Genomic DNA, 13,257 nt, shown 5'->3' on the forward strand with positions numbered 1-13,257 from the left:
ATTAACATAGTTGTATATCTGTATGAGGTTGTATCGACCAATATAAAATGATGTTGATGATGATGTGGTTATAATTTTTTGGTATCAACAGATAGTTAACATTGTCTCAGATCAGGATTCCATATAAAAGTTGTGTATATATAGTTGTGCTATAATCAACAGAGTCTCACCTTGAAAGCATTTATTATTACCATCGGTTGTGTCCTCCCCCCCCGGAGATTCCCCCAGCCATCCCCACCTTCGAACTAAATCTCTCAAAACAAACCCCTTTCTCTCTGACACTGACATGTAAAATATACTGTGTTATTGTGTTTTTAGTTGCTGGCTAATAGTAGCTTGCTTGCTCGCTAACTGGTCAGCTACCAATAAAAAGCCAATAAAGAAAAATCTAATTGTGCTGAGGAAACTGCAGCTTTCATTAGAACGACATGGATAAACATTACTAAACTTTAAGTTAATAAAACTTGAATGATAAAGTTGTCCATGAACAGAAACGTTTTAATCGCCGATGGTGTTTAACAAGGAAGACAACAACTCCCTTATCCCAACCAACTTTATGACGTCATCAAAAGTCAATGTTTCATCCATTCTTTTAATTGAGAGACCCCTAGTGGCAGAAAATGTCATATACATGTATGTTTAAGGTACATTTTGAAGGGACTAAAGATTTGTGCCCATTAATTGCAATTAACTTTAGACAATCATGTTATTAATCATGATTGAATATTTTGAATCAATTGGCATCCCGAATAATATGTAAATACATTAATTTCATGAACACAGTGTTTGTGTCAGCTAAAGACGGCAGCTAAAGATGGCAGCTAAAGACGGCAATATTAAGGTTCATTGTACACTCTGTGCTGGAGGCGACAAAGTGCTATCTAGCTACAAAAACACTACGTCAAATTTGAAGAAACATTTGGAGTCGCAGCACTGCAGTCAAACTTACAGAGCAAATCCCAGCAGGTGGTGCGAAGCAGAGAGAAGGAGGTCCCCCCACCACCCAAACAAGTTGGTCGGGCAGTATGTTGTAGTGGAAATGCTGCCCTTAAACACGGTTGACTCGCTCTCTTTCGTGCCATAATGAACCAGATCCTACTACTGGCAATGCCGAGCTGCCTCACAGTAAACCGGTTGTCATTTTTATGTTGAGGCTGTAGGGGTGTTGTCAGCAGTTGCTGAATGTAACTAATAAAGTAACTTAACTAAATTACTTTTTCAAAGTAACTGTGGCAACACTGATGTTTCCAGTGTTACCAGACCTTTTATTTTGTACTCCTGACCATGTTTTCTGCCTGCCGATTCTTTACTGTTGCTTGCATTTGTTCATCGAACAATAAACGTACTTACCTTTATTCCGAGTTCTGAATCTTATACTCCAGCCTGTTTATTCAAATATTATTTGTATGAGCCCTATTTCATTTAGTGTGATAGTGATTTCCTACAAGCTATTTCCATGGGCCTCTACACACCTCTAAACCATGTAAATGCGTGCCCTTTGATGCAACATTCTGAAAATACAATATTAGTCTTAAAGAAATCGTTGCCAGAACAGGATTACATCTAGTCTATTCTCCATAAGAAGTCTAAAAGTCAGACATTTGAAGGTGATCTCACAATTGATTTATTCCTGTGGTGTTTAGGTGATGTGCTGTCTGGAATATAGGATCAGAAGCCAACACCATTATTCAGGCAGTTGATTGAGGATTAGCAGTGCATTGTGGAAGCTAGAGACTCTGGGGGTTTGGACTTTGTTAATGGCTCAGTATGTAATCAGCTGCTATCACCTTGGAGAGGCCAACAACTAATTTATTCTGTGATGCTTATGTCAACATCAGCAATCAGTGTGTGTGTGTGTGTGTGTGTGTGTGTGTGTGTGTGTGTGTACACAGTGGAATGAATAAAGACATTGTCCTTTGACTTGAAAAGGACAAGATCTTTAAAGGGACTATGCTTAGATGTGGTTATTCCTAATGTTTCTGGTGATTTCAGTACTAACATTACATTATTTTTATTCATAAATTAGACTAAAAGCATTCTGAAGTAGCCTTTACTTATGAATGATTATAATATATTTATTGATTTAGGAATTTCGGCCTTTTCTTGCAAAGTGTATGAAACCCTGATCTATAGACTACCTACAGTACAGGCCAAAAGTTTGGACACACCTTCTCATTCAATGAGTTTCCTTTTTATTTTCATGACTATTTACATTGTAGATTCTCACTGAAGGCATCAAATCTATGAATGAACACATATGGAATTATGTACTTAAAAAAAAGTGTGAAATAACTGAAAACATGTCTTATATTTTAGATTCTTCAAAGTAGCCACCCTTTGCTTTTTTTATTAATAAGGGAAAAAATTCCACTAATTAACCCTGACGACGCACACCTGTGAAGGTAAAACCATTTCAGGTGACTACCTCATGAAGCTCATTGAGAGAACACCAAGGGTTTGCAGAGTTATCAAAAAAAGCAAAGGGTGGCTACTTTGAAGAATCTAAAATATAAGACATGTTTTCAGTTATTTCACACTTTTTTGTTAAGTACATAATTCCATATGTGTTCATATATATGTCATATCATGTATGACATGTATGACATGTAGGTGTAGTCGGAAGAGATGTGTTTTTAGCCTTCGGCAGAAGATGTGTAGGCTTTTGGCCATCCAGATGTCGATAGGGAGCTTGTTCCACCATTTGGGAGCCAGGACAGTGAACAGTAGGGATTTCGTTGAGTGATTAGTTCTCCCTCGCTGTGAGGGGGCAGCAAGCAGTTTGGCTGATGCAGAGCGAAGTGGGCGGGCTGGTGTATATGGTTTGACCATGTCCTGGATGTATGCTGGGGCTGAGCCGCTCGTGGCCCTGTATGTAAGTACTAGTGTCTTGAAGCGGATGCGGGCAGCCACTGGTAACCAGTGAAGAGAGCGGAGGAGCGGTGTAGTGTGAGAGAACTTTAGGAGGTTGAAGACAAGTCGAGCTGCTGCGTTCTGAATGAGCTGCAGGGGTCGGATGGCGCATGCAGGCAGGCCAATCAGGAGGGAGTTGCAGTAGTATAGATGTGAGATGACTAGAGCCTGAACCAGAACATGAGCCACTTTCTGCGTTAGAAGGGGACGTATCCTTCTGATTTTATGCAGCATGTATCTACATGATCGGGTGGTTGCAGCAATGTTAGCAGTGAAGGAGAGTTGGTCGTCAAGTGTCACACCCAGGTTTCTAGCAGTCTGGGTGGGGACTACCATAGAGTTGTCAATTGTTATAGTCAGGTCTTTGGTAGGAGAGCCCTTCCCTGGAAGGAAAAGGAGCTCAGTCTTGTCAAGATTGAGTTTCAGATGGTGTGTGGAAATCCATGATGAGATGTCAGTCAGACAGGCCGAGATACATGCTGCTACTTGAGTTTCAGACTCCGGAAAGGAGAGAATTAGTTGGGTGTCATCTGTGTGGCTGTGATAAGAAAAGCCGTGCGTCTGAATGACAGACCCGAGAGAGTTGGTGTACAGAGAAAAGAGGAGAGGACCCAGGACTGATCCCTGAGGAACCGTAGTTTTGAGTGGGCAAGGTTCTGAGCTAGAACCTCTCCAAGTTACCTGGTAGGTTCGGTCTGACAGGTAAGATGTGAGCAATGAGAGCGCAGAGCCTGAGACACCCAGATTCTGGAGTGTCGAAATGAGGATCTGGTGGTTCACTGTGTCGAAGGCAGCAGAAAGGTCCAGAAAGATGATGATGGAAGAGAGAGAGGTTGTTTTAGCGATGTGAAGCTGCTCAGTGACAGCAAGGAGGGCGATTTCTGTTGAGTGACCAGCCTTGAAGCCAGACTGGTGGGGATCGAGAAGGTTGTTCTGGTGGAGATAGGTAGAGAGTTGATTATAAATGGCACACTCAAGCGTTTTAGATAGAAATGGAAGAAGGGAGACGGGTCTACAGTTATTTACCTCAGAGGAGTCAAGTGTTGGTTTTTTGAGTAGTGGGGTCACTCTCGCCTCTTTGAGGGCAGTGGGGAAACAGCCAGTTGACAAGGAGATGTTAATGAGATGGGTGAGGAAAGGAAGAAGGTCAGGAGCAATAGACTGGAGAAGGTGAGAAGGGATAGGATCAAGGGGGCAGGTGGTTGGGCGGGAAGAGGTAATCAAAGTAAGAATTTAATTTGGAGATAGAGGGGTGAAAGAGGAAAGACTACTGGATGTGATGGATGGTAAGGTGATTTCAGTATTCCATGCAGTTGGGCCATCTCCTCCTGCTCTCTATAGCGGACAATGTAACGGTGAGACAGCGGCGATTAAATATTAAGAAATTTTTTTTATTGAAGATTTGAGTTAGATTTTACAAGGTGTTTATGGAACAGTTATCACTCAGTACAAACGCAAATGACACTGCTGGATTTCATCTTCATGGTAAGGTGGATGATATGGAGTGAAAGAATGTGCGTGAGGCATCAATACTAGAAAATATTATGAGTAATCTTATTCCCATTTACTCTCTGCAGTCTGACTTCAGTTCACCACCTCAACATCTGCGTCGCCAATTCCTATTTTGTTACCAAAATGTGCGTAAGCATGGGTCAGAGTTTGCGTGGAGAACCGCACATTCTCCCGTCAAGTTTGTTTTTTATAAATCACAAACTTTGTGTGGAAAGCGGCGTACGCCCATTTTCAGCCCCATTTTGTGCATATGCCACATTTATAAATGAGACCCCAGGTTGTTTTGCTGCTATATTATGTCAGGGTACAATGGCGGACTCAAATTATCTGGTGACCTCTAGTCATTTGAAATAATTAAGGAGGTTGTCTGTGATCTTATTCAGTCATGTCATTTTTAAAAGTAAAATTTTCCCGCAAATTACCAACCATATTACCGAACCCCGAGGTCCTGTGATAATATGAGTCCCGTGCCATGTTGACATGTCTGTGATTTGGCTGGGTTGTATATAATTTTTTTCCATTTCCATTTTGTTTTCTGTGTGCCTTTAATCCCCCTATATGGAACGCAGACCCAAGTGCGATATGGCCTCCGATACCCAACTCGGGTACAGATCAGTAAATTGAGAAAAATTACAAGCTTTGCTTATCCAATGCTTATGAGGTCCCCAGATCATTCTAATCTGGTGCAGAAAGGGCTTTGTTGGGGCCTGAGCACCAACATCATCTGTGAAGGCCCTCTTCAAACTGTTAGGATTATTTGTTAGGCTGGGCTGTCTGGATTCAAGCGCAGACACGGAAAAAGGTCGGAGCAGGTATTGAGGTTTATTGAACACAAAAAATGAGTGATGCAGGGGCTGAGAGCGGGCAGACAGGTGAGAAGCAGGTTCGAGAGAAAAACAAGGCTCAGACAGGCAGACTGGGCTTCCAGGGCTGTAGTGGGAATCTGGACACAAAAACACAAAAAGTCAAAACAAGGCTTGCAACAGGCATACAAAAGAAAAGCAGTCTTTGAAACCACTGAGGCTGGCCGTAGCGAGTGTTACCACTTGGGTGAACAGACGATCTGGCAGAGACTGGTTGGAAGGCTGGGGTTTTAAAACAGGAGAGGTGATTGCTGGATGTGATCAGGTGAACAGGAAGCCACAGGTGTCTTGACGAGGAGGGAGAGAGAGCCAGTAGCGCCACACCCACTCAGCACATGACAGACAAAAAAATTCCAAAGAATTGCCTTTTTGGCCTTAACATACAAAAAAACTCACAAAAATTCGCATCAGGCCTGGTGAAATATTATGTATTTTTAGGGGTTTCGTGAATATGCACACAAAAATGGCTCGCTAGCGCCGCCTAACAGTTTTTAAAGTTAAAGCCCCCTCCTTTACGTTTCACATAGAGCAGGGCTATTTAATTACAAATTCAGTTGGGCCAGATTTTCAAACCAAGGTTAGCTGGGCCAGTCATTTCAGCAGGGAAGCAGCTCATAATGACAACACAACACACAAACTAATTTATTGAAAATCATTGAAGATCAGGTTTATTCATTGTTTCTCTTTTAACTTTGGTCAGTTTGCACAGCAAAAGGTGCATACAAAAACAATAAAAGAGCTAACTGAACAAAATCTGAGGTAGCCCCTACTTTTTCCACTTACAAAAGAAAGAAAAAAACTGACCTAGGCACCTCTTGCCTAGGCCTACCTAGGCTACATATCTGACCCATCTGATCACAAAGTGCATAAAACAAATAGTGCCCAGTAGGCTATTAGCAATAACATTAAATTTCCTTTTGAAACAAAATAAACATCTTGCTCACATTTGACCAGTGGTGGAGGAAGTACTGAATCTCAGTACTTAAGTAAAAGTACAAATAACTAGAGACATACAGTATTTACTTTAGTAAAAGTAGAAGTACCACAATGACAACCTTACTTAAGTAAAAGTAAAAAGTACCTCATTTTAAATGTACTTTAAGTATTAAGTACTTGCATAACGATTTATTCTCTTAAAGTCTATATTCTAATAATATTATTAAAACAGTATGGGCTGTGGCATTTTAATTAAGTTAGTTAATTAATTAGGTTAATATAAGTGTGCTTACCATCTGTGGCCCAGTTTAAATTCTGGTTATCTATCAGGGTGATCTGAAGTGGTGACTTTGCATTATTTCCCACGGGACAGTGAATGCTGCACACATTTATCTAGCGAGAACACAGGCTTGGACAACAAGTACGTGGCTTCACAGCTGAGGAGGACTGGGAGTATTTTTAAGATAAATATACGGGTTGTGTATTAACCATATGTGAATGGATGCTTCACATATGACCAAGCAGAGTATCGGGAGCAGCGGCAGTAACTGGAGCAACGGTAGTACAGGGAACAGTACGCGCCTGGCCAATATTGAAGGGTGGGTTTTGGCGTGGTGGTGCAGGAGCCGCTGCTGAAGGCTTCCCTGCAGACTGCAAACATGTGACGGTCAGGAAGACGTTTTGGCAGGGCAAAAAACTGATCAGACAATGTAACAAAAATGCAGAGGTGGGTAGTAACGAGTTACATTTACTCCGTTACATTTACTTGAGTAAGTTGTTGAAAAAAATTATATTTCCAGGAGTAGTTTTAAATCTCTATACTTTTTACTTTTACTTGAGTAGGATCTGTACTCTTACTCCACTACATTAGGCTACAATGAGCTCATTACTTTTCTTTTTACCTCTTTGGCATTCTACGCGTCATTGTTTTTATCCCCCCGCGTACGCCTCATTTTAATGTTTTATTTTGACAGAGAGAGAGACTTCCGCTAAAGGCTCTACCACGTGACTGTGTTCAAACGTAGTTGTGCAGTCTCGTCTTGTCACCATACTCAAACTTAGCGGCGGGACGGGTTAGCTTACAGTCGCAGCAAAACAAAAATGGCAATGTCAGAATCAACCGTCGGCAATGCACATAAAAGAGGCGATGTTTGCACAACATGACCAACAATAGCCACATATTTTACATAAGAAGAGCAAACTATAATTCTACATAAATATGAAGAATACAGACACAGGTTTTACAGGCAAAACGCAATACAGCTGCTGCTTCCTAAAACAGGAGGACAGCTGGCAAAAAAGAAATAGCCGACGCTGTAGATGGGCACAACTCTTAGGCTATCAATATCACTTCTCCATCAGTCAGGCACAAGATCTGACCATAATTACACCGGTACTTTCCATAAACTGCCGTTGCTTTAGCCTTTTATTTCAGTTGCAACCCTGGCAGTGGAAGCGATCGTGAGAGCAAATAAAAAATATAAAAACATAATTCAAACCGCTGTGCGCATTACATACGGCAAATATACCCATCAGGGAATGTTAACGGGGCTGTCGGTCACTAAATGTTTTTTGTATGAGCACACCCCTCTCTTTTTCTCTCTCCCCCCTCTCTCTCTCTCTCTGCGCACCGAGCTTTACCTGATCTACTAAGAACGGTGAAGCCGTTATCAGTGGAGTACTGATTGGTCAGTAGGCGGTGCTTTAACACTGAGTATTGATTGGTCAGTAGGCGGTGCTTTAACACTGAGTATTGATTGGTCAGTAGGCGGTGCTTTAACACTGAGTATTGATTGGTCAGTAGGCGGTGCTTTTACACCAGTTGATCTCTGATCTCCAACTTAACCTGCTCCCGACCAGGTTAGGCGTCCAGCATAAGTTACCACGGCGATTGAACCCAATAACAAGTGATCCACCTTTGTGATTGAAAGCATGTTTACCTTAGTAAAAGTGCCAAACAGCAGCTACATTACCTTGTTCTAGTTCTGCCTGCAGAGCCTGGAAAAAAAAAGTGTAAAGGTTTGGAAATTTGTGTTACTTATTTATTTTTTATGTATTATTATTTTATTGATTTTATTTTTTAAGTACTCAAATTTACCTGGATTATTTTAATTTAATTTGATTTAATTTAAGCTATTTTGTAATTAGTTAATTAATTTAAATTTATTTCATTGATTGGATGAACTATAATTTGCCTAAATATGATTATTTTGTATTTTCGTCCGTTTGACGTTACTCAACAGTTACTCAGTACTTGAGTAGTTTTTTCACCAAGTACTTTTTTACTCTCACTCAAGTAATTATTTTGATGACTCCTTTTTCTTTTACTTGAGTCATATTATTCTGAAGTAACAGTACTTTTACTTGAGTACAATTTTTGGCTACTCTACCCACCTCTGCGAAAATGTAATGGAACATTGTAGAAATATAGTGGAGTCAAAAGTACAGAGTAAAATGTAACAAAGTAAAAGTCAAAAGTATGCACTATTGATTCTACTTAAGTAAAGTACAGATACGTGAAAAATGTACTTAAGTTCCACCACTGCATTTGACCCAGGAACATCTCAAAGTGCATAAAGTAAAAAGTGCACAGTATTCACAACTAACACATGAATACAAGGTGTAGTACTGCACACTGAGGGAACATATTTTAAATCACCACAAGTGTGATTAGGCATGCACATCCCACATTATATTGATGTAGGCTACAGTTAACCCTGCTGACTTAGTGGGAGATGTGACATTTTTTGTTTTGAACGAGAGCAGTGACTTTAGGCTCATAAGTTGTCAATGCAAACCGAAGGCATTGGTGGAGAGTACGGTCAGTCAGGAAGCAACGAGAGTTGCTTTTTATGAAGTTTATGTGTGAAAAACTTGACTCACGTGTATGTTGATCCAAACTTACTGAGCACGACGATCGCTATTTCCTTAATGTTAGGGAACTGATGAACGTTGACATCAGTTCAAAACATTGCAGGCCCGTTAATGCAAAGCTCCTGTGCCATGGTTACAGATGACTGCATGTCAACAAGTTTGAGTGTGAATTTCCCCTCGTCAATAAAAGGGAGCACTTTCTTTGCTCTGGCAGATAAGTTGCCTTCTATTGCAACAGTGAATGGGTCTCTGGTAAAAACTGCCACCTCTGTGGGCAGAACAAGTACATCCAATCGACCAGCAAAGTTCTTTTTCATCATCACATCCGTGATTTGTCGGGGGATGAGATGATGTGCATTGATGAATGTGGGAAAATGCAGCATTCGGCCTGTGCTCAAATCAGTTGCGAAAAGGTCCACTTTAACTTGGAATGCATGCATCTGTTCCACAAGATCGATGACAGTTTTGTCTCTGCCTTGTAGTCCCAAATTGAGATCATTCAGGTGTTTGAATATGCCACTCAGAAAGCAGGCATAGGCCATGAAGTTGTCATCCAGTATGCGACTCAATTGCGTTTTTGCTTGCTGCTGCTGCTGCGGAAAGTTATGATCTTCTCTCTCAGACCACAGAAACGCTCCAGCATTTGGACCGCCACCTCACGTCATTATGCAAAACAGGTTGTGGTGCTCAGCAGACATTTCTGACAGCAGCTAAATAAATTGTAGCCATCACGCTGTCCATTGTCGTTTTGAGCGCCCTGCTTAGTTTTGCGCACAACACCGCCTGATGCACAATGCCGTGTAAGGAGATCATCTGAGATGCAACAACAGACCAACGTACTGCCAACCCATCCACTTCCCTGTCACAAGCATTCACACACGTTTCATATCCAGACCATTGTCTTTAAAAAAGTGGAAATTTTCCCAAAGACTATATCGCCAGTTGTGTGTCAGTTGTGTGTCCTTCTAATTGCAGTAGGCCGAGCAGCTCCTCTCGGAAACATTTGCTGTCAAAAAAAACGACATAATGTATCTGCACAACTGAGCAGCATCAGTTTTGTTTGTGGGCTCATCTACTGCTATAGACATAGTATCAGTTTTATACACATCTGCAGCAAGAATTTCAACCCTACGAATGTTGGAAGTATCTGGAAGGGACGTTTTAATAGCAGATGCCATGTCTTTATTTTATCGTCATTCATCACCTCATACACAACGGACAGCATACATACATTTTTCATAACAAAATCAAACTTGGCTGTACGGGCCAGTGAGTAAAGTGTGTGGGCCAGTGTCAACCTGAGTTTTCTTAAAATTTACCTCTAAGGCCCAGTTATGGCACTATTGTTCCAGAATGGACATGTTATGTTGAAGACCATCTCTGGTTGGAAACAACAAAATCAGGTTATCTGCATAGAGCAGGTATCTAAGTTCTGTGTCTAAGAGTGTGAGGCCTGAAGCTGCCGATCCATCTTGGTCTGCAAGTTCATTTATGTACAGGTTGAATAATGCAGGACTTAAACAGCAACCTTGCTTCACACCATGTCCTTGAGTAAACTATTTCCATTCATTTTCACAGCACATTGGTCGTGCTTGTACATATATTTGATAAGGTCTTATATCTTGCCACCTTTTCCACTTTGAGGGATTTTGAAGAAAACAGAGGTTGCTGTTGACACAGATCCATCTGTAGTCAAAAGTAAAGACTGCATCCCTTACTTGTTTGTAAAGGAGACAAATAAAGATTCCATACAGATTAGCATCGCTTTGAGGCTTAACTGGATTACATTATGGAAACATGCCTATCAGCAATAGCCTGCTTTAAGCTATTTAATTAATTATAAACAATGTATTAGCAAATTCGACTTCACATGATCACCAAACTAGCCCAATGCATTTATTTTCATATTATTATATATAATGTCTATACTAAGGTCTCTCTCTTGCTCCAGAAAACCCCTGATTGGTCCATAACAGCGAGCAGGAAGTGTTGACCCTGTCCTTCCTCCAGCTGGGCACTATGGGATCATCCACACTGGGGAAGGCAGCATCACTGGATGCTCTCTTAAATGAATGCATTCATGCATTTGGTAAGCGACATGTGAATGAATTCAGTCCTTCCAGAAAAACGTGATTATGCAATCGCATAATTCAATGCATAATCAGCCAAAGTCCGCATATTTATGCGGGTGGCGCATTTTTTCAAATATGACGCACTTTCGCCAAAATATGCAGGGCTTGCATGATTTCATAATCCCCGCATTTTCGTTGCAAAAAAGTCACATATATTTTAACAACGTGAGAAAACTTTTTTGCACACCTCTTTTGTTGGGCAGGTGGGTAGGATATGATCAAGAGTAGCAGATCAACATTTTTTTTTGAGAAAATCCTGCACACTGACCATTAAGCAAGCAATAATTTATTTAGAAAAATACGCTTCAGTCTCAGACCTTCATGAAGGTCTGAGACCGAAACGTATTTTTCAGTCCCTCCAGCCATTTTCCCTTGTTGCCATGGGAACGTTATGAAGTTATGTAATTCCGCGACGTGAACATCATCAAAAAGCAGGGTGTTGGGGGAATCACTTTTTTTCTTCTCTTTTTCATCAAACCGCAGTTTTTGCAAGTTCCAGCAGTTTTTTCAAGTTCCCGCAGTTTTTGCAAGTTCCCACAATTTCATCACATAAAATTGCATAAATATCCCGCATATTCCATCGCATTTTTTAAGAAAACGTGCCGCATAATCAAGGATTTTTGTCCGCAACAATCACAGAAAAACGCAGCATTTTTCTGGAAGGACTGTGAATTGCAACCAAAGCTGGATGACTTACCTGACCTGGAACACAGACTGTCAGGGGCTCACTGTGGGTTCTTTGATTAAATTATTACTATGAACTAAAATGGAAGGGGTTATTGGTGACCTTTGCATGTGTACCTCATCTCGAGACCCTGTCTTGTAGAGGGGGCCTGGGTCAATATTTACTTTTAATACCTGTAACAATTTATTTAATGTTATGCTTACATGTTGCATATTTTTAAGTAATTTGCATTTAATCACAGGGGTTTGATAGGGGCTCACAGCTCAGTTTTTGCTTTGGGTCTATTTATTTGATTTGTTGAAAATACAAAATAATTATCCTTTAGGATTACAACATGACTAAGCTTTAAATATAAACATTAATGTAGCCCCTGTTTGGTAAAGTTAAAATGTACTGATATTGTGTGACTCCCTTCTCTTCCTAGATGACAATGGGGAACTGCAGGCCAACTTGATCCCTCGCAGCCTGCTGCTGATGCATCGCTGGTACATCACATCCTCAGAACTGGCGGGAAAACTACTGATGATATATCCCATCTGGCAGAAAGCCTGTAGGAACTACTGCTAATGCACATTAACCCAATGTTTTAACAGTTGGTTGAAGAACTGCTGGCTATTTTAGTTCACCTTGCTGAAGATATGTACTACTGTAAAGTGATGCCTTAGATACATTATTTCTCACGGCACAGGAAATCAACTTACATCTCAAAACCAAGATTACATAGCAACTGATTTTTCATTTCATTTCAATGAACTCACTTTTGCCCTTACTGTGGAAGTACATGGTAATGTTAAATGAGCCATATTCAGGGGTTTCCCTGGGTTTTTAGAGTGCTTAAGTGCATACTACGTCATACGCTCATTCGCATTTTAATGACATCATCTCGCAATTTTTTGCATAAAGCTTATAGTTATCAGTTGCAGCGAGGGAGAGATTACTAAATCAAAATTTGGAATACATACAAGGCTTGGTTAGGTTTAGACAAAAATGGCTTAGTTAGGTTTATGGAAACATCATGATTTTGGTTAAAATGTGTACATGTTAAGGCTGAGGAAAGATTGAAGTAAAACTTATTACTAAGTTCTGTTATTATCCAGTCCAATGATGATTTTCTCATTTCCTCCACTTCCTCATTTGCTGCCATTGTAGCAGGTTTTTGGGACAATTCATGAAATGACAGTCTCAAATGTGTGCATGATAGGGACAGAGAATATTACAGCAAGAAGAAATAGTAACAATCCACCCATGGAGGGACAAAGGAGAACTGAAGAGAAAAGAGCTTCTTTATTGAACTTTTGCCAAAGCTTGATGTATTGAAAGTGCTGTATGAACTTGCGTGTTCTAC

General features: G+C 40.6%; 1 protein-coding gene across 3 annotated transcripts in view; it reads left to right on the forward strand.

Moving 5' to 3' along the window:
- rasgrp3 (RAS guanyl releasing protein 3 (calcium and DAG-regulated)) overlaps positions 1-13,257 on the forward strand; it is a 63,956-nt gene that overhangs the window by 13,532 nt on the left and 37,167 nt on the right. For all 3 annotated transcript variants that reach the window (XR_003694730.1, XM_028603565.1, XM_028603564.1), the window contains exons 2-3: positions 11,047-11,184; positions 12,337-12,439. Coding sequence is in view for 2 of the 3 variants with exons in the window: in XM_028603565.1 (XP_028459366.1) it covers positions 11,115-11,184; positions 12,337-12,439 (173 nt within the window). In the remaining variant the exon portion in view is untranslated. The remainder of the gene's footprint in view (positions 1-11,046; positions 11,185-12,336; positions 12,440-13,257) is intronic.

This window comes from Perca flavescens, chromosome 17 (genome assembly GCF_004354835.1).
Source record: "Perca flavescens isolate YP-PL-M2 chromosome 17, PFLA_1.0, whole genome shotgun sequence".
Taxonomy (NCBI): domain Eukaryota; kingdom Metazoa; phylum Chordata; class Actinopteri; order Perciformes; family Percidae; genus Perca; species Perca flavescens.